At 43.2% G+C, this 25,370-nt stretch overlaps 1 protein-coding gene across 1 annotated transcript in view; it reads left to right on the forward strand.

The window, feature by feature from the left end:
• Positions 1-24,245, forward strand: part of syde1 (synapse defective Rho GTPase homolog 1) — a 47,827-nt gene extending 23,582 nt beyond the window's left edge. The window contains exons 6-9 of the mRNA XM_062971413.1: positions 9,016-9,176; positions 11,987-12,215; positions 18,329-23,497; positions 23,542-24,245. Coding sequence (XP_062827483.1) covers positions 9,016-9,176; positions 11,987-12,215; positions 18,329-18,768 — 830 coding nt within the window. The 3' untranslated portion in view covers positions 18,769-23,497; positions 23,542-24,245. The remainder of the gene's footprint in view (positions 1-9,015; positions 9,177-11,986; positions 12,216-18,328; positions 23,498-23,541) is intronic.
• Positions 24,246-25,370: the final 1,125 nt, after the last annotated feature.

Here is a 25,370-nt window from a genome sequence, read left to right on the forward strand (position 1 = left end):
CCGGATTAAACCGAAGTTTAATCCGGGTAAAAACAAACAGCTTGCTTCAGCCTGGAGATAAACAAAACAAAAGCCGGGGAACAAAGTGTTCAAAAGAATGCAGCTAATTGGCAGCAGATTCCTCTCTGCTGCCAGCACTGTGCTTTGAGTAACTTGAGTCACTCCTCCACACAGCAGGCAAGATTTCCAATACACACAGATCAGCCGAGGATTGAAGCAGTAGAGTAGACCCAGTTCCTTTCCGTAGTTCAAGCCAGAAGCAGACGTTTGTAGTTTCACCAAGTCCGAGTAGGGGGAAGTCAAGCCGTGGTCAGTTCAGTCCGAAATCCAAAGCAGGAGATGGCGTCCGTCAAGAAGACGACGGAAGGTCAAAGCTAATGAGATTAAGCACAAGTTTGCACAAACAAAAGCCCACACAATTCCTCCCGCCGTCTGACCCCAAATTCCAAAACAACTTACGTATCAGCACACGAAAACACACCAGTCTTCAGGAAAGCGTCCCACACAGATCCCAAGCGTTCGTCCAGATTACCTTGCCCAACGCAATTTGCAATTGCTCCCAAGCCTCATTTTATGCCAGTTACAAATCCTCATCACTATCAGCTGCCCTCCTTAACCCGGGCGTTTCCTCATCACTTTCCTCATCAGAGCTGGAACACCTCTGACTACGCCCCACAGCATCCCCAGCTGTGGATCCCGTCCCATCCCTCCAGCTTGTCCATGGGTCTAATCCTGAAGGTCCCCATTCATCTTCCATCCCATCATTGCCAGTGGCACCCAATTCCTCCCTCACCCGAGTCCAATCCATCTCATCCTCCTCCGAGCTAACCAGCCCCTCCTCCATTCTCTCCATAAACCCCTCAAAAGACTCTTCGTCAGATGGTGCTGCAAAGATATCTCGCAGTCTCTTTCTTTCTCGCTCCTCGAGAGTATCTGACTCTCGAGGAGTCTTACGCCCACGTCTGCCAGTAACAGAGCCATGAGGCTCAATCATAACACTATCCCCTCTCACAAAGGCCTCCTCCCCCGAAGGCGGAGAGGTGGCAGTGATACCCTCCGCTATAGCACCACGACGACTGGAGGTATCTAATTTTAACAGTGAACGATGGAAAACTGGATGGACCTTTAAACTAGACGGTAAACGCAAACGAAACGCAACGGAAGAAATCTTTTTAACGATAGGAAAGGGACCCAAATACCGAGGCGCAAACTTTCCCCCAGCCTGTTTAATATGTGTCAGGACCCAGGCAGCAGAGCACCAATAACCATACACAGAGGCCAGAATCTATCTAATATCTTTATTAAGGAAATATGTAAAGTTAATAAAAGCAAGCGTATGAATTAGTCCAGGAGTAGACCTTTCAGGAAAGGTCAAAATTAGTCCAAAGAAGCAATGTCCAATATGAAATATTAAGGTCCAAAGTTGTAATCCAATAACCGAAACACTCACTTTGCCAGGCAAAGTGAGGGGAGATGACAAGGTCTTTTAGTCCATGAACTTGAACGAGGCTAGGAAGTAACTTGATTCTTGGAAAAACAAGGCTTGGATACAAGGCAGCAAGGAACGAGGAGCAAGGACAAGATCCGTGGTATTTACTTGGCAAAATCCGGGAAACAAGGCAAGGCTGGGTCTTGGAAAGCAAGGCAAAATCCGTGGAAGAACAAGGCTGGAAAACGAAGGCTTGAATCAGGAACAAAGGCTTGGAAGCGGAGTAGCTGTCCACACACACTACTCCAGTTGCTGACGAATTGACTCCGCAAGATCTCTCCGGGAGCAAGGAACCTAAATAGGCCTTGTTTTCCCCACCAGAGAACACTTCTCTGGGGAACCAGAAACGAAAGTCAATCTCTGTGTCCAGATGTATGACTCCCTAAAATTTCTCATGGGAACAGGCTTTAATCATCTGAATGCTTTGCTGCTATTCTCAAACTCCTGCGATTAGCCTGTTGCACTCCTTTCTGCTGGAGAATGTAATTACGGCGCGAAAAAGGGGGAGAACTCGACTCCGGGCTTGTTTGGGAGATTTCTGGAAGACAAGCCTCCTGCAGGTGCAAAGGCTCAATTTCTGGCTGAAATGGTTCCCTTTCTGGCTGAAATGGAGGAAAACCCAAGTTCTCCTCTTCGTCAGTCACAACAGCACTAGGAATGGGACTACATGGCCCATGAGTCATCACAATATGTTTGGAAGACAACCACACCAAATCCCCTTCTTCCAACTCCTCCCCTGCCTGCCTGCGGCGATCGGCCTGAGTCTTTTGCGTTGCCTTAGCTTCCAACAGTAAGCGACGTGCAACATCATGCAACGCAGCCATTTCCGAAGAGCGGTACACAGGGTCAGAAGAGACCACATTGGTCGACGGCGCCACACCTCCCCGTGGGTGAAAACCATACGTTAGTTCAAATGGCGTATGCTGACTAGACGTGTGCACCGCATTGTTGTAAGCGAACTCCGCCACCGGTAGCCACTTCACCCAAGCAGTGGGTTGATCTAAACAAAAACAACGTAAATATTGCTCTAAGAGCCCATTAACCCTTTCCGACTGACCATCCGTTTGCGGATGAAACGCAGAAGAAACGTTTAACTTAGTACCTAAGCACTCATGGAAGTGTTTCCAAAAGCGTGACACAAATTGCGGAGCCCTATCCGAAATAATCACCTCGGGAGCTCCGTGCAAACGATAGATGTGCTTAATAAACAGTAAGGCCAACGTAGGGGCCGCCGGAATGGTTGAACAAGGAATAAAATGAGCCAGTTTGCTAAATAAATCCACCACCACCCAAATACAAGTATAACCCCCAGACTTAGGCAAATCCGAAATAAAATCCATGGAAATGATTTGCCATGGCCTCTCAGGAACAGGTAGAGACGACAACAAACCTCTAGGGCGCCCAACAGGCGTCTTACTCTGCTGGCAAACAGCGCAGCTGTCACAAAAGCGCAGAATGTCTTGCCGCATCTTTGGCCACCAGTAGCTCCTGGTGATAAGCTGCACGGTCTTGAACCTGCCAAAGTGCCCAGCCATGGGTTCGTCATGGTGGGCTCTAATCACCTCCAACCTGAGGGCCCCCACTGGTACATAGACCTGCCCCCTGCGTACCAATACTCCATCTTGATCTTGTAGATGAGGCAGTATTGTACGGTTACCTGCTGATAACAGCATAAGTTGCTCCTGAGTCCACACATCGTCCCTCTGAGCCTCAAGGATCTGGTCATGTAACCCGAGCTCATTATCTACAACACATAGAGAGGCAGTAGGCAAGATGGTCTGACATACTACCTGCTCATTGGTCTTAAACTCCGGCTTGCGGGACAAGGCGTCGGCCCGCAAGTTTGCCTTCCCCTCCACGAACTGCACTTTGAAGTTAAACCTGGAGAAAAACAAAGCCCATCGGATTTGACGCTAGTTTAACTTTTTTGCTGTTTGCAAGTGCTCCAAATTCTTGTGATCAGACCTGACCACGATTTGGTGCCGCGCCCCTTCTAGCCAGTGCCGCCACACCTCAAACGCCACCTTAATCGCCAACAACTCCTTCTCCCATATGGTATAGTTCTGCTCGAATGGTGTTAGTTGCCGCGAGTAAAATCCACAGGGACGCAAGGTCCCTGAGGAATCTTTCTGAGACAATACAGCCCCCAACGCGTAGCTAGAAGCGTCCGCTTCTACCACGAACGGTTTGTCAACATCAGGATGTGTTAGTATGTTGTCTGATTGAAAGCTAGACTTTAGTTGTAAAAACGCGTCGTGAGCTTCCCGCCCCCACACGAATGGCTGTTTCTTACGCAGGAGCTGCGTCAAAGGCACCGTGAGCTTTGCAAAATTCGGAATAAACTCCCGGTAGTAATTAGCGAATCCTAAGAACCTTTGCACATCCTTCTTAGTCTTAAGCTCCTGCCATGAGTTGACGACGTCAACCTTATGTGGGTCCATTTTAAGTTCCCTACCTGACACTACATGACCTAGGAACTCCACTTCAGGCACATGAAAGACGCACTTGGAAGCCTTGGCGAAAAGCCCATTAGCCCGCAGACGGTGCAGAACCTGCTTGACATGTTGACGATGTTCTTTCTCGTCCTTAGAAAAAATCAAGATATCATCCAAATAAATCACTAAAAATTGGTCAATTAGGTCCCTAAACACATCGTTCATGAACCTCTGGAAGACCGCAGGCGCATTGCAAAGTCCGAAAGGCATGACTCGGAACTCGTGGCATCCGAAGCACGTGTTAAATGCCGTCTTCCATTCATCACCTTCCCGTATTCGGATTAAGTTATACGCCCCCCGCAGGTCAAGCTTGGTAAAGACCTTAGCCCCTTGCACCCTTGATAACAGTTCCGAGATTAAAGGCAGCGGGTACCTATCCCGAATGGTGTATTTGTTTAGGATCCGATAATCGCAGACCAACCTAAGTTCCCCAGTCTTTTTGGCTACAAAGAATACCGGTGCCGCAGTTGGAGACCTAGATGGGCGAATAAACCCCTTGGCTAAATTTTCATCTAGGAACTCTCGCAAAGCTTGCCTTTCCGGTACAGTCAAGGCATACAGCCTTCCTGCTGGCAATTTCGCACCTTCCGCTAGCTTAATGGCGCAATCATACGGCCTGTGCGGCGGTAACTTGTCCGCTTCTTTTTTACAAAATACATCAGAGAACTCCCCATACTCAGCAGGCACTCCCTCCATATCAGATTGAGAAACGTTCAGAGTGCAACAATCCTGCCTCTTTAAGGTCAACTTACGTGTCACCCAATCTACTTGTGGATTTACTACAGCTAGCCAATCCATCCCCAGGATCACATCGTATCTGGGCAAGCTTGTAATATCCCACACAAACGTTCCCGTTACTCCCTGCACCTCCCACATTACTGCTGAGGTCTCATGGTTAACCACCCCAGTCTCCAGCAGTCTCCCATCCGCTCCTTCCACCCACACGTCGCATGCCTTGCGCACTCTAGGAATGCCATGCTTCCTAGCAAACTCAATATCCACGTAAGAGACCGTAGCCCCTGAGTCCAGCAGTGCCAAAGTAGAAACAAGTTCATTTCCCCCAACAGATAATGTAATGGGTACGAAAACATGCTTCCTCCCCTCAGTTGACTGCTTTAGTAGCCCTAATGCATTGGACTCACGTCGCACTAGGGCTGGCCTTTTCCCGAAAGCTGGGAAGGTTTCACATTACAGTTTTTGACAAAATGCCCAGCATTCCCACAGTACAAACACAACCCCAGCTGCCTCCTGCGGTTCTTTTCTTCTGTAGACAGCTTTTTAAAAACCCCAAGCTCCATAGGCTCTTCCCCCATCACCACAGGTGCCCTGGTTACATGCATAGGTGGCGCACACATTGCTTTCGAGTGTTTACGGGACTCGAACCTGGCGTCCAAACGCAGCACCTTAGCTACTAAGGCATCCCAATTCTCAGCCGGCTCCAAGCGTGCTAATTCATCCTGGAGATAATCACTTAACCCAGCAGTAAACAAAAGCATGAATGCATTTTCCCCCCAGTCCAGCTGGTGGCGATACAAATTAAACTTATTTAAGTAATCCAAAACAGTCCCCTTTCCCTGTTTCAACCGATACAGAGCCCACCCAGCATTCTCCGTGCGGAGAGGGTCCCCAAAAGTGTCAGTTAGTAACTTCTTGAAATTATTCAAATTGTCCTTGACTGGGTCATTTCCCAAAATTAAATTAGTGGCCCATTGTCCTGCGGGACCAGTCAACAAACTCAAAATAAATGCCACCTTGCTAGTGTCTGTAGGGTAAGCATGAGCACTGAGCTGGGAAAAATAAAGCTCAACTTGTGCCAAAAAAGTTGGCAACTTGCACCTGGTTCCGTCAAAGCGTTCAGGAGTCAAAACATGTCCTTTAACAGCATTAGCTGTTTGACTGACAGTAAAGGCCGTTTGTAATTGATCGAACTTAGCCCTTAACTCATCCATCGTCTTCCTGACGGGATTTATTACTGCAATAAACCTTTTTTATGGCGTTGGGCAATCTGTCAAGGACAGAACGCCACAAGATCAAAGATAACAGAGTTTATTGGATTACAGAACTCAAAATGCCCGTAAAATACAAGGGCCAGGCAGTATTAGCCTTTAAAAGCAAAAAAGGGGCAAGGAAAAACGCTCAAAAGATAAACCGGATTAAACCGAAGTTTAATCCGGGTAAAAACAAACAGCTTGCTTCAGCCTGGAGATAAACAAAACAAAAGCCGGGGAACAAAGTGTTCAAAAGAATGCAGCTAATTGGCAGCAGATTCCTCTCTGCTGCCAGCACTGTGCTTTGAGTAACTTGAGTCACTCCTCCACACAGCAGGCAAGATTTCCAATACACACAGATCAGCCGAGGATTGAAGCAGTAGAGTAGACCCAGTTCCTTTCCGTAGTTCAAGCCAGAAGCAGACGTTTGTAGTTTCACCAAGTCCGAGTAGGGGGAAGTCAAGCCGTGGTCAGTTCAGTCCGAAATCCAAAGCAGGAGATGGCGTCCGTCAAGAAGACGACGGAAGGTCAAAGCTAATGAGATTAAGCACAAGTTTGCACAAACAAAAGCCCACACAATTCCTCCCGCCGTCTGACCCCAAATTCCAAAACAACTTACGTATCAGCACACGAAAACACACCAGTCTTCAGGAAAGCGTCCCACACAGATCCCAAGCGTTCGTCCAGATTACCTTGCCCAACGCAATTTGCAATTGCTCCCAAGCCTCATTTTATGCCAGTTACAAATCCTCATCACTATCAGCTGCCCTCCTTAACCCTCATCACTTTCCTCATCAGAGCTGGAACACCTCTGACTACGCCCCACAGCATCCCCAGCTGTGGATCCCGTCCCATCCCTCCAGCTTGTCCATGGGTCTAATCCTGAAGGTCCCCATTCATCTTCCATCCCATCATTGCCAGTGGCACCCAATTCCTCCCTCACCCGAGTCCAATCCATCTCATCCTCCTCCGAGCTAACCAGCCCCTCCTCCATTCTCTCCATAAACCCCTCAAAAGACTCTTCGTCAGATGGTGCTGCAAAGATATCTCGCAGTCTCTTTCTTTCTCGCTCCTCGAGAGTATCTGACTCTCGAGGAGTCTTACGCCCACGTCTGCCAGTAACAGAGCCATGAGGCTCAATCATAACACTAGGAGTCACTATAGAGAAACATGTTCAGAAGTGTATTCATGGAAGAACAAGAGAGGAAGAGTAAAAAAAAAAATACCCAGCAACTCTTCTGACGTGTCCTTGTAGCTGTCTGTGGCCCATGGGATTTAGAGACAGTAGCGGTCAAGGCCCTTCCTTCCATGGGAAGATGGTTTGAAGTTCAGGAGATTGATATGAAAACACAATGCAGCATGAGCACAGAGGTTTGGTCAGCAACACTAAGAAGCAGAGTGAATGCAGGATTTACAATACTTCAGCATAGTGGGTCCCTAACTGTGAAACCAGGTTTCTCCCTGTAAAGAATTGCTAAGAACGACCAAAGGTTCTTTCAGGTTCTTTCTTTTTATATCCCACCGCGGCCACCAATTGTAAAGAGCTATTAACTACCGAAGTTCTTTTAGGCAGGTGAGAATCTTTTTATATCCCACCTCTGATACCAATGTGTAAACATCTAATAACGCTGCCACCACTTTGTAAAGATACAGCCACCAAAGACTCTGAGAGGAGACCTTTTACTTTTATTTTTCTTTCTTCTTCCTATTCCCTTTAGATGGTAACGTAACTTGGTTTATAATATATGTGACAGAGGCTTCGATGTTGGAAAAACAAGAACAAGTTTATTCAGGCACAAAGCTTAGTGGTTACAATATAGTTTCTCCTTGGAGTTATTTTTATTAACAGTTACAATGCTAGAATAAGATGATTCAAACTCTGATTCAAAATAAGTGTCACTTATTTTATTTAAAGTAGTTAGAACTTCTTTCTCTGCTACTTTAAAACCACAGTCACCCCTGTGATATGCGATCACAGACTCTCTGTTCCTTACTAGGACACAGACTACATTAAATAAGTCACCAAACTTATTTTAATCCGACTCAAAATGACCAATTGAGTCTCCCTTGATCCCCTCAACCTAGGATCAAGTCTTCTCTGTACCTCCTCAGGGCACAGACTGACTGTCTTTTTTTTAAACTCTGCACTCCTTCAGCAAAACAGCAGTTGGCTCCGCCTACTTCTCCATGGCAACCAGCCTCCGAGTGCTGAGAAGCCATAACTGTAATACTTACCCCTTTTAAAAACACAAACACACAATCAAACATAACATCTGTATACCAAAAATTCGTACTTCACTACACTCCCTAACTGTGAATCTCTGCCCTTTGTGACTGTTCAAAGAAGCAGAGACTTTGATGAGGATAACAATTCTGGCCTCCCTTCCAGACTGAGTCCCAGCTGCTCCCTTTCCCATATATTTTGGAAGATGGAGTGAAAGTGAGACATTCTTGGATCAAACCATGCTAGCAGAAACAGACAGAGACATTTTGAGTTGTGTGCTGTCATTCCCTTGATTCAGGCAGAAACATAGTTGGACAGCTGGGATGAGACACCAAAGCTATCCTGGGCCATCTCAAGAATCACATTGTCCGTCTTGCCATATTAGTTTCTCTGTTGTGTAGAAGAACAGCAGGTCTATGGCAACAAAGGGGCAAGGATTTCTCACAATCCTCCTGCCTAACACCCATATACCAATATATTCATGCTGCAATCAACACCTTCTTCCCAGTTCCACCCAGTGTGCAGCAGATTTCACTGGAAAGAGTTCTCCATGCCTACTCCTTCTCATCTAGTAGTACAGTGGCTCCCAACCTGTGGGTCCCCAGATATTTTAGCCTTCAACTCCCAGAAATCCTAACAGCTGTTAAACTGGTTGGGATTTCTGGGAGTTGTAACCAAAACACCTGGGAACCCACAGGTTGAGAATCAGTGCACTAGTATGATAAGAACCCTCTCTATTAAGGACTGAGCAGGGAGCCAGAGAGGTTAGCTGGTGATTTCAGAGAAGGCTGAGTTTTTTTCTGCTTTCCATCTTTGCAGGGATCCTGAAAGACTATTTGCGTGAATTACCCACTCCTCTCATCACCAACCCACTCTACCAAGTGGTTTTGGAAGCCATGTCCAATCGAGCTGTGGGGCAGGAAACCAAGGAGACTTCAACAACAACAGCTCTTCTGGACTGCTTGCCAGAAGCCGAGAAGGTGAGGACTGGACACAGAGAATGTTGGTTTTGCCCCACATTTCCTGATTCATGGATACTCCTGCCTCTGTCATCTTCAGTGAGGATAGAGTTGCCAAACTGGATATAAAATCAAATTTTTGTAACTTTGGGTTTTCCACACAGCCACATAACCCAGAATATCAAGACAGATAATCCGTAGTATTTGCTTTGCACTGGATTTTCTGAGTCTGAATATAATCCAGTTCAATGTGGATTTTATCCAGCTGTGTGGAAGGGGCCTTTGTCCCAAACAGATTGAGAAACATTGTCCTGCTGCTCAATTTGCTCAGAATAAAGATAGTCATCACATCCTGTATCCTGTTTGGCAGCCCTAGCCCCATAGAGTAGGGGCCCTTCTACACAGCCCTGTATCCCAGAATATCAAGGCAGAAAATCCCACGTTATATGAGCATGGGCTCAGATAACCCAGTTCAAAGCAGATATTGTGGGATTTTCTGCCTTGATATTCTGGCTGTGTGGAAGGGCTCTAGCATAAAATGATCAAACAAGACCAAGGTTCCTATCTTCCCTTTCCTTCTAACCCCAAACTTTTAACTGCAGCCATTCCTTTCCAATATGGCACTTGCTTCCCCCCATGTAAGCTCTTTTCTTTTTGCTGCTGCTTGCGTGCCCATTCATCTGCTGGCACTTAAACTGAGGGCCCTTCCACACAGCCATATAACCCAGAATATCAAGGCAGAAAGTCCCACAATATCTGCTTTGAATTGGGTTATAAGCGTCCACACTGCCATATATCCCAGTTCAACGCAGAAAATGTGGGATTTTATTCAGCTGTGTGGAAAGGGCCTTAGAATTTCAAAAGTAAGAGAAGGTAGGCATATTTGCATACCTTCCTACTTTTTAGTTTGTTCAGGATTTAAATTATAAGAACCCCATCTTGTGTCCAACCTGGCAATTCTAGATGGGGGTCAAGGATGACATCCTACAATGTAGCAAATGATTTTGCCTGACTACTTTACTGGCACTTACTGCTGGAACAAACCATCTGTTGTTGCTGCTGCTGTTGTTAAATTAGTTTGTTTATTTATGTCTTATATATACAACTTCCTTGCAATAGGTGCACAGTGGCTAACAACGTATCTAGAACAGTACAAATTAAAAAGTACACAAAAGAATTCATAAAATTATAAATAGTGGAGTTAAAAAGCAATAAAACAAGTTATAAATTTAAAACATTAGGCATTTAAAATGTTAAAATTCATCAGAAGACTATGTGCAAACTTTAAAACAGCATGATCCACAGGGCTTGAAAACTTATCTTTGAAAACTTACTGATTGCTGAGGCTAGTTTTACACTGCCATATAATGCAATTAGAATTTGTCTTATATGGGAACCTATAAAACTGTAGACAAGGAAGAAACGGATATTAGTTTGGAGCCTATGTTACCTTTATATGTACTATTTAAATAGAAGATGGTGATCCCTTAAAGAAAAAATATTATCTGAGAAATTATTATGAAACACCAATAGCTGGAAACTATTGCACTGTGTGCAACAAACTCTTATAAATGTATACCTATTTTAATTAATAAATAAAAATGTAAAAAAAAGAATTTGTCTTATATGGTCAGTGAAGACCTATATCAGGCAGTTTAACTGCACTGAATAGCATTATATGGATCTACACTGACCATATAATGCAGATTCAAACTGTATGATATGGCAGTGGATTCCATCTTGAGTGCGCATTTTAAAAGTTTGTAACTTTTTGCATTACTAATTGTTTTCCTCCGTTTTTTTTTTCTTTACATAAAACATTATGATTGTTAATAGCATGGTGTAAAACCTGATTAATTCCTATCAAAACACCTAAAATATTTTAAAAATAACTTCAGAAAGTACTGTATATACTCGAGTATAAACCTAGTTTTTCAGCCCTTTTTTAGCACTAAAAAAGCCCCCCTCGGCTTATACTTGGGTGAGGATCCTGGTTGTCTTATATTTAGGTCAGCTTATACTCGAGAATATATGGTACATTTATTATTTTTCTCTATTATTATTGGTATTATTACATTATTATTTTACTCTATTATTATTACATTTATTATTGTACTCTATTATTGTTGCTACTATTACATTTATTTTACTCTATTTTTATTATTATTAATAATACATTTATTATTTCACTCTGATCTTATTATTACATTTATTATTCTACTCTATTTATTATTACATGTATTATTTTACTCTATTATTATTAAAAGGATACATAAGCACATTTACATTGAAGAAGATGAGAATAATGATTTAATCAGAGTTAGACAGTCTTATTTTAAATTAGAGCTTGATGTAAATATTCAAAAACATTTAACCTACTGATGCCTCAATTAATGTAATTTTTTGGTATCTATTTTTATTTCTGAAATTTCCCACCCTTGGCTTATACTTGAGTCAATGATTTCCCAGTTTTTTTGTGGTCAAATTAGATGCCTCGGCTTATATTCAGGTTGGCTTATATTCGAGTATATACGGTAATTAGCAAACACGTGTTAGAAGAGTAAATCAACTGTGTTCCCACTCATTACATTATTTGTGTGACCTGACTTAGATATGCTATTGTTACACCCCAATAGGTGATAGTATCACTTGTAGTTATGACAAAGGATTGGTGATTGGGTCCTTCCAATGTTCTTGTTGAACGGGATGGTCCCAATTTTCTGGTGGTTTTGTTCCTTCCTTCCTTCTGAGATGAGACCCAACCTAGGGTCAGTGTCAGACCCATTTGGCAAAGGTTGGGCCCAGACAAGCTGCTTGCTTCCTTTTTTTAGGCTACCCTGACCATGCTGCTGGACCACCTCAGCCTGGTTGCCTCTTTCCATGCCTCAAACCGCATGAACGCTCAGAATCTCGCTGTGTGTTTTGGACCCGTGTTGCTGAGCCAAGGAGCAGGAGGGGCAGCGGCCCGCAGCCCCCAGCAGCAGCACCGCACCATCACCAGCACCATGGACTTCAAGAACCATATTGAAGTGCTGCATTATCTACTTCAGGCTTGGCCAAGTGAGTGAACCCAGAGGACGGGGTGGTGGGAGGCAAGAGAGTGAGAGTGGCCTGTTACCCTAATAAGGAATGCCTGCCCAGCGTAGACTTTCAGCCATAGCTCAGACTGCTAGGCACTTAATTTTTTTCTTGTATTATATTATCTCTATCTCAATATATTTTTATTTGGATATTCTTTCCATTCAAACACGTTTTACTGATTAGCCCATCGGTCGTATCAAAACATTTAACACATAGACATACATACAACTTACAACCTGCGGTAAAAAAGAAGTTAAAATAAACAAGCTGTTAACAAGATCCCGTTCAGGACAGATATCTGCATCACCTCCACAGTTTACCCCAATTGATTCCAAATATGCAATTCTCAGCTGTGTTGCTTTGAATAGGAAACAGGCTGTTTTGTGTGTTATTTTAGGATTCTGGCCGGCCAACAAAAATGAAATTTTAATATGTGGATCCCAGTGTGTTTTGTGAATAATGTATGGCCCGAGGCATTGGTCTCTCTCTGTCTTATACAATTCACAGCCGAACAAAACATGTGCGATATCCTCCACCTCTGATGCTCCACAAATACAAAATCGTTCATTGTATGGAACTTGATTAAACCTTCCGTGTTTGACCATCGTATCCAGCTGCTCAAAATGAGCTCTGGTAAATACCCTCCTGAGGTGTTTAAACATTTCTGTCATTAGATACCTAGCTGTTTGGAAAGTATGTTTAAAACGGCTTAACCATTTCAATGAGCCAGCTTTACTCAGGGTAGCAATGTCTTTTTGGCCTTCTATATCCAGTACTCGTTGAGCAACTATTTTTGGGTCTAGTTCTTCTAAGAGATTTGGATACCGAATCGGAAGTCCACAACTCCTAATGTATTTTGTTAGATGAACTAGCCAAGAGGACTGATGTTGATTTTCTATCTGCTCTAACAGGCACAGTTTTGGCAGTCTATCATTTGCCATGGCAATCAGTTTTACCCAGTAGTTGTAGGCCCTGATTTTGGATAAGCCATCAACTGTGTATACTCCAAGTTCTGCTCTTACTGCAGCAGCTGGGGTCGTCCTGTCTACTCCTAGAAAACTTCGCAGGTTATAACATTTCACAGCACAGGAAAAAAAGGAAAAAGACAAAAAAATCAACATATTTACTCATACCATTGTGGTGTAACCTATATTCTTAGCCTTTCCATTTCTATACTTTGTCTACTACTTATATCTATCTGTTTCCTCCTCCCTCCCATTCTCACCCCCTCTCTATAATAGTTTCATCCTTCTTTTAAATCTTACTTTATTAGTTCTTGTTTTTTGTGTTTTCTTTTCCCTTTTACTTTGGTTACCAGCTCTTTCCATTTCAAGTCCCAATTCTCCTTAGAATGTCCATTTGTATATTCATACGTATATTCATATATTTAATTATCCTTTCAATAATATAGTCTTGCAGCATATAGTCTGCTAAGTATTCAAACCACTTTTTTATTTCCCATTTTCTGTGTTCTTTCCTACCCCGGGCAATAGTTGCTTCTGCTGCTTCTATCATATATTTTGCCATTTCAGCCCATTCTTTATTTCCATCTTTTCCTTCTTTTTTCGGGGTACAAATTTGGTTTTTTTATTCAACTCTATTTTTATCCCTAATAGTTCTTCCATCTTGCTTTTTATTTTTTTATAGAATTTTTGTAATTTATCACAGTTCCGCATATGTATGTTGCTTCCTATTTCATCACATTTATTCCAACATTGTTTTGATATGGGGATCAATACCGTTTTGTTAGAATTTTCCGTTGTGTTTCCTTAATCCTTAGGTGCTTAATTTTTGTAGTTATATTTATCCAGTTTTCGATGTCATTCTCCTTACTATTTCATTCCTCTTTCAATACCTCAATCAGTATGTGTTATATTGTTTTCCTAATATTTTCCTATATATCACTGCTATTTTCTTATTTATATAGGACTGCTGGGCACTTCATAGAATCATTGAACTGGATGAGACCACAAGGGCCATCCAGCCCAGCCCCATTCTGCAATTCAGAAATATACAATCCAAGTCCTCCCAACACATGGTCACCCAGTCTCCGATTAAGAATCATAGAGTTGGAAGAGACCTCATGGGCCATCCAGTCCAACCCCCTGCCAAGAAGCAGGAAAATCACATACAAATCACTCCCAACAGATAGCCATCCAGCCTCTATTTAAAAGCCTCCAAAGAAAAAGCCTCCACCACCTCTGGGGCAGAGAGTTCCACTGCTGAACAGCTCTCAAGTTAGGAAGTTCTTTCTAATGTTCAGGTGGAATTTCCTTTCCTGTAGTTTGAAGCCACTGTTCCGCGTCCTAGTTTCCAGGGCAGCAGAAAACAAGCTTGCTCCCTCCTCCCTATGACTTTCCCTCACATATTGATACATGAACATCATTTCTCCTCTCAGCCTTCTCTTCTGCAGGCTAAACATGCCCAGTTATTTCAGCCGCTCCTCATAGGGCATATTCTCCAGACCCTTGATCATTTTAGTCACCCTTCTCTAGACACATTCCGGCTTGTCGACATCTCCCTTCAATTGCGGAATTGGACACAGTGTGATTCCAGGTGTGGTCTCACCAAGGCAGAATAGAGGGGCAGCATAGACCAGGGGTCCCCAAACTAAGGCTCGGGGGCCGGATGCGGCCCTCCAAGGTCATTTACCTGGCCCCCACCCTCACTTTTATAATATAATATTTTTATATAAATTTAAATAATATAATCTATATATATAAAAGAGTGATGGCATCACGGCGACCCACAAAACAACAAAAGTACAGGCCCCCCAACCTCGAAATTTGACAACACAACCCATCACCCACGCCTCAAGGTTGATACAACAAAAAGAAAAGAAAAATAAAGTCCTAATTAGAGGGAGAGCAATCATTGTTTTTATCCAATTGCTGCCAGTTTAGAGGGCTAATCTCTGCCCACTTGGTCACCTAGCAACCAATTCAGCCAAAGGACAGCCAGGATGCAGTTAGGGGACAGGCAGATTTAGGCCTCACTTAGGCTTCTTCCACAGATTATCTAATTTGCACTGGATTATATGGCAGTGTAGACTCAAGGCCCTTCTACGCAGCTATATAACCCATTTATAATCTTATATTATCTGCTTTGCACTGGATTATCTTGACTCCACACTGCCATATAATCCACTCCAGTGTGTATTTTATACAGCTGTGAAGAAGGGGCCTCATATAATCCAGTTCTAAGCAGATAATTTAAGATTATCAATATAGAGTAGAGTCTCACTTATCCAACGTAAACAGGCTGGCAGGATAAGTGAATATGTTGGATAATAAGAAGGGATTCAGGAAAAGCCGATTAAATATCAAATTAGGTCATCGTTATGCAAATTAAGCACCAAAACATCATATTATACAACAAATTTGACAGAAAAGGTAGTTCCACGCACAGTAATGTTATGTAGTAATTACAGTAGAGTCTCACTTATCCAACACTCGCTTATCCAATGTTCTGGATTATCCAACGCATTTTTGTAGTCAATGTTTTCAATATATCGTGCTATTTTGGTGTTAAATTCATAAATACAGTAATTACTACATAGCATTACTGCGTATTGAACTACTTTTTCTGTCAAATTTGTTGTATAACATGATGTTTTGGTATTTCATTTGTAAAATCATAACCTAATTTGATATTTAATAGGCTTTTCCTCAATGCCTCCTTATTATCCAACATATTCGCTTATCCAACATTCTGCCGGCCCGTTTATGTTGGATAAGTGAGACTCTACTGTACTGTATTTACAAATTTACCACTAAAATATCACAATGAATTTAAAACACCGACTACAAAAACATTGATTATGAAAAGGCAGACTGCGTTGGATACTCCAGAACATTGTATAAACAAATGTTGGATAAGTGAGATTCTACTTTGATATGAAATAATTTCTGGGATAGAATAATGCAGAACAATATAATCTCTAAAACCAGGACAGTAAATAAAGAAATAAAGAAAGTAAATAAAGCAGTGAAATTGGAAATTCCACAAAGGAAACAATCAGGGCCAGCTAACACCTCCCAAGAAAGGATTCTTCCAGAAAGGAAGCTGAGAAGGCAGTGAAGCACTGTGTATTACCAAAGTCATTATTATTATTATTATTATTATTATTATTATTATTATTATTATTGTTGTGTTGCGGTCAACCGTGAAAATGAATACAATCTGGCTCCAAGTATTCAAAAACACTAAAATCAGAATATATATAAATTAATGTGGTATAATAAAACAGAACAATACAATCTCTAAAATCAGAACACTAAATAAAGAACAACACTCTGAAAACAGGGGAATTCCACACAGGAAACAATCAGGGCCAGCTAACACCTCCCAACAAAGTATTCCCATCATCAAAGACTGGCAAATCCTCTGTTTTCTTAGGGCCACAGACATTAGAAGCACATAAAATATCGCAAACAACACCACTCTGAAAACAAGGGAATTCCAGACAGGAAACAATCAGGGCCAGCTAACACCTCCCAACAAAAAAATCACTCAGGGGAAACAGCCAGGCTTTAAAGCTGCAAGGCCATTACATCCTAATCATTTCTCCTAATTGCAGCATTCATACTTGCCTCCAAGAGACAAAAAAACCCAAAAAAAACCCAATCAGAAATATTGTATATTCACAACTTTTAGGAAATAATATCCCCTGATGGCGCAGCGTGTTAAAGCGCTGAGCTGCTGAACTTCTGGACCGAAAGGCCGTAGGTTTGAATTGGGGGAGCGGAGAGAGCCCCCACTGTTAGCTCCAGCTTCTGCCAACCCAGAAGTTCAAAAGCATGCAAATGTGAGTGCATCAATAGGCACTTCTCCGGTGGGAAGGTAACGCCGCTCCATGCAGTCATCCCACATGACCTTGGAGGAGTCTACGGATAAGGCCAGCTCTTCGGCTTAGAAATGGAGATGAGCACCAACCCCCAGAATCAGACATGACTGGACTTAACGTCAGGGGAAAATGTTTACCCTTTACCTTAACTACCACCAATTCCTCAATACTTTATTTCCCATACCACCATACTTCGCCACAGCAACGCGTGGCCGGGCACAGCTAATATATTGTATATATATATAATATTTATAATAATATTATAATGTTATACAATATAATACTAATAATACCATATAATAATATTAATCATATGATATATATAACATATAATATTACAGTATAGTGGTATAGTTCAATATATATAATGCTAATATTATGCTAATAATATAATATATTGTATGTACATACAGCTGCTCTGAGTCCCTTTCGGGGTGAGAAGGGCGGGATATAAATGTAATAAATAAATGTAGTAAATGAATAAGTAAATAAATAATTTTAGACTTAGGCTCACCCAAAGCCTGAAATGACTTGAAGGCACACAACAACAACAATCCTAATTAACTTGACTATCTCATTGGCCAGAAGCAGGCCCACACTTCCCATTGAAATCCTGATACGTTTATGTTGGTTAAATTATTTTCATTTTTAAATATTTTATTAGTCTTTCATTGTTATTGTTGTTGTTTTGCACTACAAATAAGATATGTGCAGTGTGCATAGGAATTTGGTTTTTTTTTTTCCAAATGATAATTTGGCCCCTCAACGGTCTGAAGGATTGTGGACCGGCCCTCTGCTTTAAAAGTCTGAGGAGCCCTGCTCCAGACCCTTGATCATTTTAGTCACCCTCCACTGGACACATTCCAGCTTGTCAACATCTCTGTTCAATTGCGGAATTGGACACAGTGTGATTCCAGGTGTGGTCTCTCCAAGGCAGAATAGAGGGGTGGCATGACTTCCCTGGATCTAGACACTAGACTGCTATTTATGCAGCTCAAAATCCCATCGGCTTTTTTAGCTGTCGTATCACATTGTTGGCTCATGTTTAGCGTTGCCCACAAGGACTCCAAGATCTTTTTCATACGTACTGCTGTCGAGCCAGGTGCCCCCCATTCTGTATCTTTGCATTTCATTTTTTCTGCCTAAGTGGAGAAGGTTCTAAAGAACCTTAGAGAAGGAGACTCCACCACAATATTTCTATGCTTTGCTCATCGCACCTGCTCAACTTGTTTTCCATTGTTTTCAGCTCCCCGCAGGATGAGTGAGGAAGAGCCCCCTTTGCCCCAACGCCAGTGCCGTCCCCCCATGACTCTGCCGCTTCTGAAGACCACTGTCGTGGCCCGGAGCCGCCCTCGAGGCCTGGAAAGCCCTCCTAGCAACCGCTATGCCGGGGACTGGAGCATATGTGGCCAGCAGTTCTTGGCAGGACCCAAGCCGGGGGCTGGTGACACTGACTACGATGAGGTGGCTGGGAGTGAGAGTGACAATGAGGAGGAGGAGAGGAAGGAGGAGGAGGTGCTGCGGGAAGGCCTGGCACACCGCAACCGGACTGTCTTCGTGGGCGACTTTTCCTTGATGGAGGAGCCAGAAGCCCCCTTCAGCCCTCGGCTCAACCTGAAGGATTTTGACGCCCTCATTTTGGACCTAGAGAGAGAACTCTCCAAGCAAATCAATGTCTGCCTGTGAGCCTCAGGATATAAGGATGCTCTGCAGGGCCCCGTCTTTTGTTTGCAAAACTCAGGCAGCCGTGAGCTCGAGTCCTTATCAGTATTCTTTCTGTTCCTGGCACTTCGAACCCAGTGAACAGCCTTTATTTTTGGTTCTATTGTTATGGTTTTCTTGCCCAGGGATGAAGAGCCAGGGTGAGGGCCATTGCTGAATGGCTCTCAGGGTGCAGCCATTGAGGAAGGAGGGACGATTTCCAAACCCATTGGCTTGTATCTATCTTCTAGTACTTCCAAGGAAGAAAGGAAGCAATTGGCGTTTCTTTAACTTGCTTGAAAAGATGATATTGAATAAGTATTATTATTTATGTAGCACACTTTTCTAAACATTCAGAGCACTTCAACAACCTTTGAGGGTAGGACAGTACTCTTATCTTCCCTTTTTATAGACAGAACCCATGTGTGTGCCTTGGCTGACCCTGAACAACTTGGTGAGACAAGGAGCGCTTCCAGACAGCACTAAATCATGGGTTTTAAACAGGGGCAAAAAATCCCAGGACTTCAGAAAAGTCCTAGGATTTCTGCCTCACTTGTCCAGACTTAGTGCTTTGTTCCAAGATGTAGAAGCTCCCAATATGGCTGCCGTGGGACTTCTGCCAGAAACCTCTGAGATTTTTTTTTAATGGTGAGATGCGGATATTCGAATCACTGCAAAAGTTCCATCTTTGTCCTGGCCAGAGAAACTGTTCCCCCCAGATATTTTATGAAGTATCTCCCACACAAATAAACCTCATGGGGTAGGACCATTACTGCCCAAGTCAGCAGTACACAATCAGACAGGAACACATACTTTAAAGCCAGAACTTTGTCATTATCAGCTATTTTTATCTGCCTGGCCAGACAGATTTGGTTGTGTACTTGTGACATCGAACAACAGGGTGCTGTTCCTGGGTTATATCTGAAATTTCCTATTAGCCACCTGCATGACTTTGGCTCTCATTATTTACATTCCTCTCCAGCACATCCATGTCCCAACATCCAGAACTAAGTTTTTGCCATTTAATAACATTGTACACATGTACACATAGGGGCCCCTGGTGGCACAGTGCGTTAAAGCGCTGAGCTGCTGAACTTGCGGACCAAAAGGTGCCAGGTTCAAATCCCAGGAGTGGAATGAGCGCCCGCTGTTAGCTCCAGCTCCTGCTAACCTAGCAGTTCGACAACATGCAAATGTGAGTAGATCAATAGGTACCACTCCAGTGGGAAGGTAACGGCACTCCATGCAGTCATGCTGGCCACATGACCTTGGAGGTGTCTACGGACAACGCCGGCTCTTCGGCTTGGAAATGGAGATGAGCACCAACCCCCAGAGTCGGTCACGACTGGACTTATCGTCCACATGTTGTCAGCATACACCCAATGAGGAGTCACATGTATAACCCGGCAACTCATCCTGTTGTTCCTTGGCACAAGTACACCACGAAACTTGTCTGCACAGATGTCCATACAACAAGGTCTGACTAATTAAAGCAATGATGGCATTCTATTCCTGATTTGAAAGTGTCTGTTCCTGTGTTATTATGTACTACTTAATGTGAAAGTACTTGCTGCACCCCAGGAACTTCATTTTTCTGTCACAAACTTCATTAAACAGGTGAAGGATGAAGCTCCTCTTCCCAGGACAAAGTTTTTGCCTTTTGTTCAAATGTCACCTTTTTAGGAACCAACCAATCAGGAACAAGCATCTAAAACCCAGGAACAAACCCAGATAAAAAATCCCGCGATTTCTGATTGCAGGGGCATACAGATATGCAAATATCTGGATATTCTGCTTAAAACTGCAATATTCCCGCACCTAGAAATCTTGGGGTTTTTGCCTTTCGTAGCTATTGCTTTTGGTTTTACAGGGAACGGCGTCTGGCCACCCTCCTGTTTGGTGCGGAAGCTCCTGGGATAAAGGTACTGTCTGGATGGGCCCAAGGTCTGGAGCTGCAGTTTCAATGGCTCTTAAGAGGGGCCCTGGGCCAGGGGGTTTCAGTGGGGCTCCATTCTGTGTGGCTGAGCCTCTAGTGGTCTTATCAGGGAGCAATAGCATTGCGATCAGCAGTGAGCATCTGGTTACAAATCCAGTTGCTCATATTTTCTCTGACAAAGTCCAGCTGCTCCTGGAAAGTTAAAACAGCAGTTCCCAGGCCAAGCATTGGAGCCTTCAAAAGACACTTCTCTAAAAAGGTAGGCAGGTCCCAGTTTTAGGTCCAGCCGGAAATTGTGTGCAGAAGCCAAGCCCCTCACCTTGAAGCTTGGGGCCTCTCTAGCTTTTGAGATGTGTTACACTAGTATTTTCCCATTTTGATTTGGGCTGCTGGAAGAGCGAGATCTTTTTCTTCACCTCCTTCCTGTGTGAAGAATGCTGGAAAAGGCCGGCTGTGTGAAACAGCAAAGCCTTGGCAGCCTTCCTGTGCAGATGAGAAGCATAACCCTGGCTAGTGCCTTACTGCCTTTGAGGCTTTAAAAACAGTGCTTGTGAAATATAGTCATCTTAATGTGGGGGGAGTTTCCCAGCCAGCTGCTTCAAACACAGGGCAGCCAAGAGCAAAAGAGAATCTTCCATTTTTGATGCCAGACAATGCTCACAACAGTTCCCTCTGTGTGAAAGGATCTTTAACATGGAGCCCCTCTTGCCCTCTCCTTTTGTGTTACTATGCAGCACAAAGCTTCCTCCTCTTGTGGCAGCTGCAACATCTGCTGGAGGATGAACAAATATTTTTCTTCAGCATTACAGGCAGATTCATTGGAAGTCAGAACCTTGCAGGCCCAACTTCTAGTAACTTGGTTAACTAAAATGCATCCTGTTTAAATGCATCGTAACACCCATTCCTAGATAAAGAGTAAAAAATCCTCTGCAAAAAACAAGGAAAAAATGACTATCCACAGCATATTTCTTTATGAAGAAATATCAAAATAATTATATAACTCTGTACTTAGTTGTACGGGTTGAATACCCCTTATCCAAAATGCTTGGATCAGAATTGCTCCATATTATGGATTTTGGAATACCTGCATATACATGAGATACCTTGGAAATGGGACCCTACTCTAAACATTAAACCCATTTATGTTTCATATAAACATAGTTATATGTTTATAGATATAAACATAGTTATATGTTCATATGTTATATAAACATAGGGCCCCCTGGTGGTGGCGCAGTGTGTTAAAGCGCTGAGCTGCTGAACTTGCAGACCGAAAGGTCCCAGGTTCAAATCCCGGGAGCGGAGTGAGCGCCCGCTGTTAGCCCCAGCTCCTGCCAACCTAGCAGTTTGAAAACATGCAAATGTGAGTAGATCAATAGGTACCGTTCCGGCGGGAAGGTAAGGGCGCGCCATGCAGTCATGCCGGCCACATGACCTTGGAGGTGTCTATGGACAACGCTGGCTCTTCGGCTTAGAAATGGAGATGAGCACCAACCCCCAGAGTCGGTCACGACTGGACTTAACGTCAGGGGAAAACCTTTACCTTTACCTATGTTTCATATACACCTTATACACATAGCCTGAATGTAATTTTGTACACAACACTTCTAATAATTTTGCGCATGAGACAAAGTTTTTGTACACTGAAGTTTTGGAAAGCTCAATCTGTTAACCACCCAGGTGAACATTTTTGGATTTTGAAATTCTAGATAAGGGATGTTCAGTTTCAAAATGCCTATTGTGGGATAGTTAGGTCCATAGGGAACAAACAATTGTGCACAGAGTGTCAGGAGCAAGACACATGCAGCCACCTGCCTTACCTGTTGCCAAACGATTGCCCATCTGAGCAATTGGTCCAACAGCAGAGCAACTCAATGTGAAAGAATACACTATATTGTTTTCATCTCAGCCTGGTGGAAAGAAATGTTTAAGTCTTCAATACTACAGAAAAGGTTAAATTGTATGTGACATTCATATATGAAGATAGCACAATGGCCCTTTTTTTGGATAGGAAAAGCTGCTTCCGGAAACAACAGCTGGGAGCTCACTGAGAATGTTTCACTCTAAGGCTGCTCTGAATGTTGGAAGCCATGCACGACAGTGTGTATAGAAGTGGGAAGAGTTATATACTTCCTGTACCTCAATGCCTCCTCTCAGGGTGTTTTTTCCTGTACAAAAATGGCCTGTTGGGCTCCTGTTTACATACATCTGTGTGTTATGTGCAGTTTGGCCCGTCTCTCTCTTGCCAGCACATCTGCTCAGGAGCGGCTGGGCTCATGTGTAGGATTAGTTTGTGTGGTTTCCATCCTTTGGAGGAGGAAATTCTCCAGGTGATGAATGGCAGCTTTCTGCTGTCATTTCAGTCCAAAGAGTTGGAATAAATCAGCATTGTCTTTCTGAGCTCTGCTTTGCCACCAATCTGTGCCTTGCAAAACATTTTGGGTTTAAGTGGGGAAGTGTTTCTCAAGAGACCGAACTCACAAACCTCTGCAATATGCAACGTTTGGTTGAGTTAACTCTCCAGATGCATGTCTATAAAGGAGACGGAGATCCCCAAAGATCACTTTCTCCAGGTCTGTATATTGGAGAAATAACTAGGTTCCATTAAGGAGCCCCGGTGGCGAAGTGCGTTAAAGCACTGAGCTGGAGACCGAAAGGTCCCAGGTTCAAATGCCGGGAGCAGTGTGAGCGGCCGCTGTTAGCTCCAGCTCCTGCCAACCTAGCAGTTCGAAAACATGCCAATGTGAGTAGATCAATAGGTACCGCTCCGGAGGGAAGGTAACGGCGCTCCATGCAGTCATGCCGGCCACATGACCTTGGAGGTGTCTACGGACAACGCCAGCTCTTCGGCTTAGAAATGGAGATGAGCACCAACACCCAGAGCCAGACATGACTGGACTTAACGTCAGTGGAAACCATTACCTTTACTTAACTAGGTTTCAGTGACCTCTATCACAGACTTTGTAGCATCTGCACAAGTGGTGCTTCCTGCAGTGCTACAAGTAGCAGACAAAGAATGATGCGTGATAGTGTGTCATGTATTCCTTCTACCAGAAGATATGGTTCAGCAGTGACAACATGTTCTCAGCAACATATATCATAATGGACCACAATATCTGCAGGAGAAGTTCTAGCACCATTTTACAGATGCAAGAGCTTGTACCCCCTCCCATTTATAAAGAAGGAAGTCTTGTAATTCTTAGTATTTGTGCCTACTTTTCTACCTGCAGTGCCATTTTCAGCTAGCAGTTTCAGTGAGTGGGGAAGCAGCGCCTTAGGGCATATAATGAAGCAACATGGTACGGAGGATGTGGGCCTTTGTAAAAAAAATGTGTATGTCCTCATGGACAATTAAAATATCTGTGAATATATAAACCTGATTATTGATGCCTCTCACTTTCTGTCTTCCTTTTCGTACATGAATATGTGCAGAGAGGAGCTTTGTTTTAATCATGTTTACTTTACTCTCGTTGACCTAAATGCTGATTTTGGTCTTGATTAAAGTAGACCCAATGAACCAATGGAATTCACCTATGTGTTGACTTACCATTCGACAATTTATTTTAGTTGGAACTAACTAACAGGGTGCCAGCTTTTTGTGCCATTTGGGACATGCCTTAGAGCAGTGCTTCTCAACCTGGGGGTCAGGACCCCCGGGGAGGTTGCAAGAGGGGTTTCAGAGGGGTCCCCAAAGACCATCAGAAAACACATATTTCTGATGGTCTTAGGAACCCAAATCCCTCCAGTATTTTCTGTTGGTCATTGGGGTTTGGCCCAATTCTATCATTGGTGGGGTTCGAGGGGCTATTTGATTGTAGGTGAACTATATATCCCAGCAACTACAACTCCCAAATGTCAAGGTCTATTTCCCCCAAACTCCACCAGTGTTCACATTTGGGCATACTGAATATTCATGCCAAGTTTGGTCCAGATCCATCATTGTTTGAGTGCACAGTGCTCTCTAGATGTAGGTGAAATACAGCTCCAAAACTCAAGGTCAGTACCCACCAAACCCTTCCAGTATTTTCTGTTGGTCACGGGAGTTCTGTGTGCCAAGTTTGGTTCAATTCCATTGCTGGTGGAGTTCAGAATGCTCTTTGATTGTAGATTACCTATATACATGTATCCCAGCAACCACAACTCCCAAATGTCAAGATCTATTTTCGCCAAACTTCACTAGTGTTCACATTTGGGCATATTGAATATTTGTGCCAAGTTGAAACCATTATGGTTTCAGTCCACAGTGCTCTCTGGATGTAGACGAACTACAATTCCAAAATTCAAGTTCTATACCCACCAAACCCTTCCAGTATTTTTTCTTGGTCATGGAAGTTCTCTGTGCCAAGTTTGGTTCAATTCCATCGTTGGTGGAGTTCAGAATGCTTTTTAATTATAGGTGAACTATAAATCGCAGCAACTACAACTCCCAAATGACAAAATCAATCCCCACCAACCTCACCAGTATTCAAATTTGGGCATATTGGGTATTTGTGCCAAATCTGGTCCAGTGAATGAAAATACATCCTACATATTCGATATTTACATTATGATTCATGACAGTTATGAAGTAGCAAAAATAATAATAATTTTATGGTTAGGGGTCACCACAACATGAGGAACTGTATTAAGGAATCACGGCATTAGGAAGGTG

This window comes from Anolis carolinensis, chromosome 2 (assembly GCF_035594765.1).
Source record: "Anolis carolinensis isolate JA03-04 chromosome 2, rAnoCar3.1.pri, whole genome shotgun sequence".
Taxonomy (NCBI): Eukaryota; Metazoa; Chordata; class Lepidosauria; order Squamata; family Dactyloidae; genus Anolis; species Anolis carolinensis.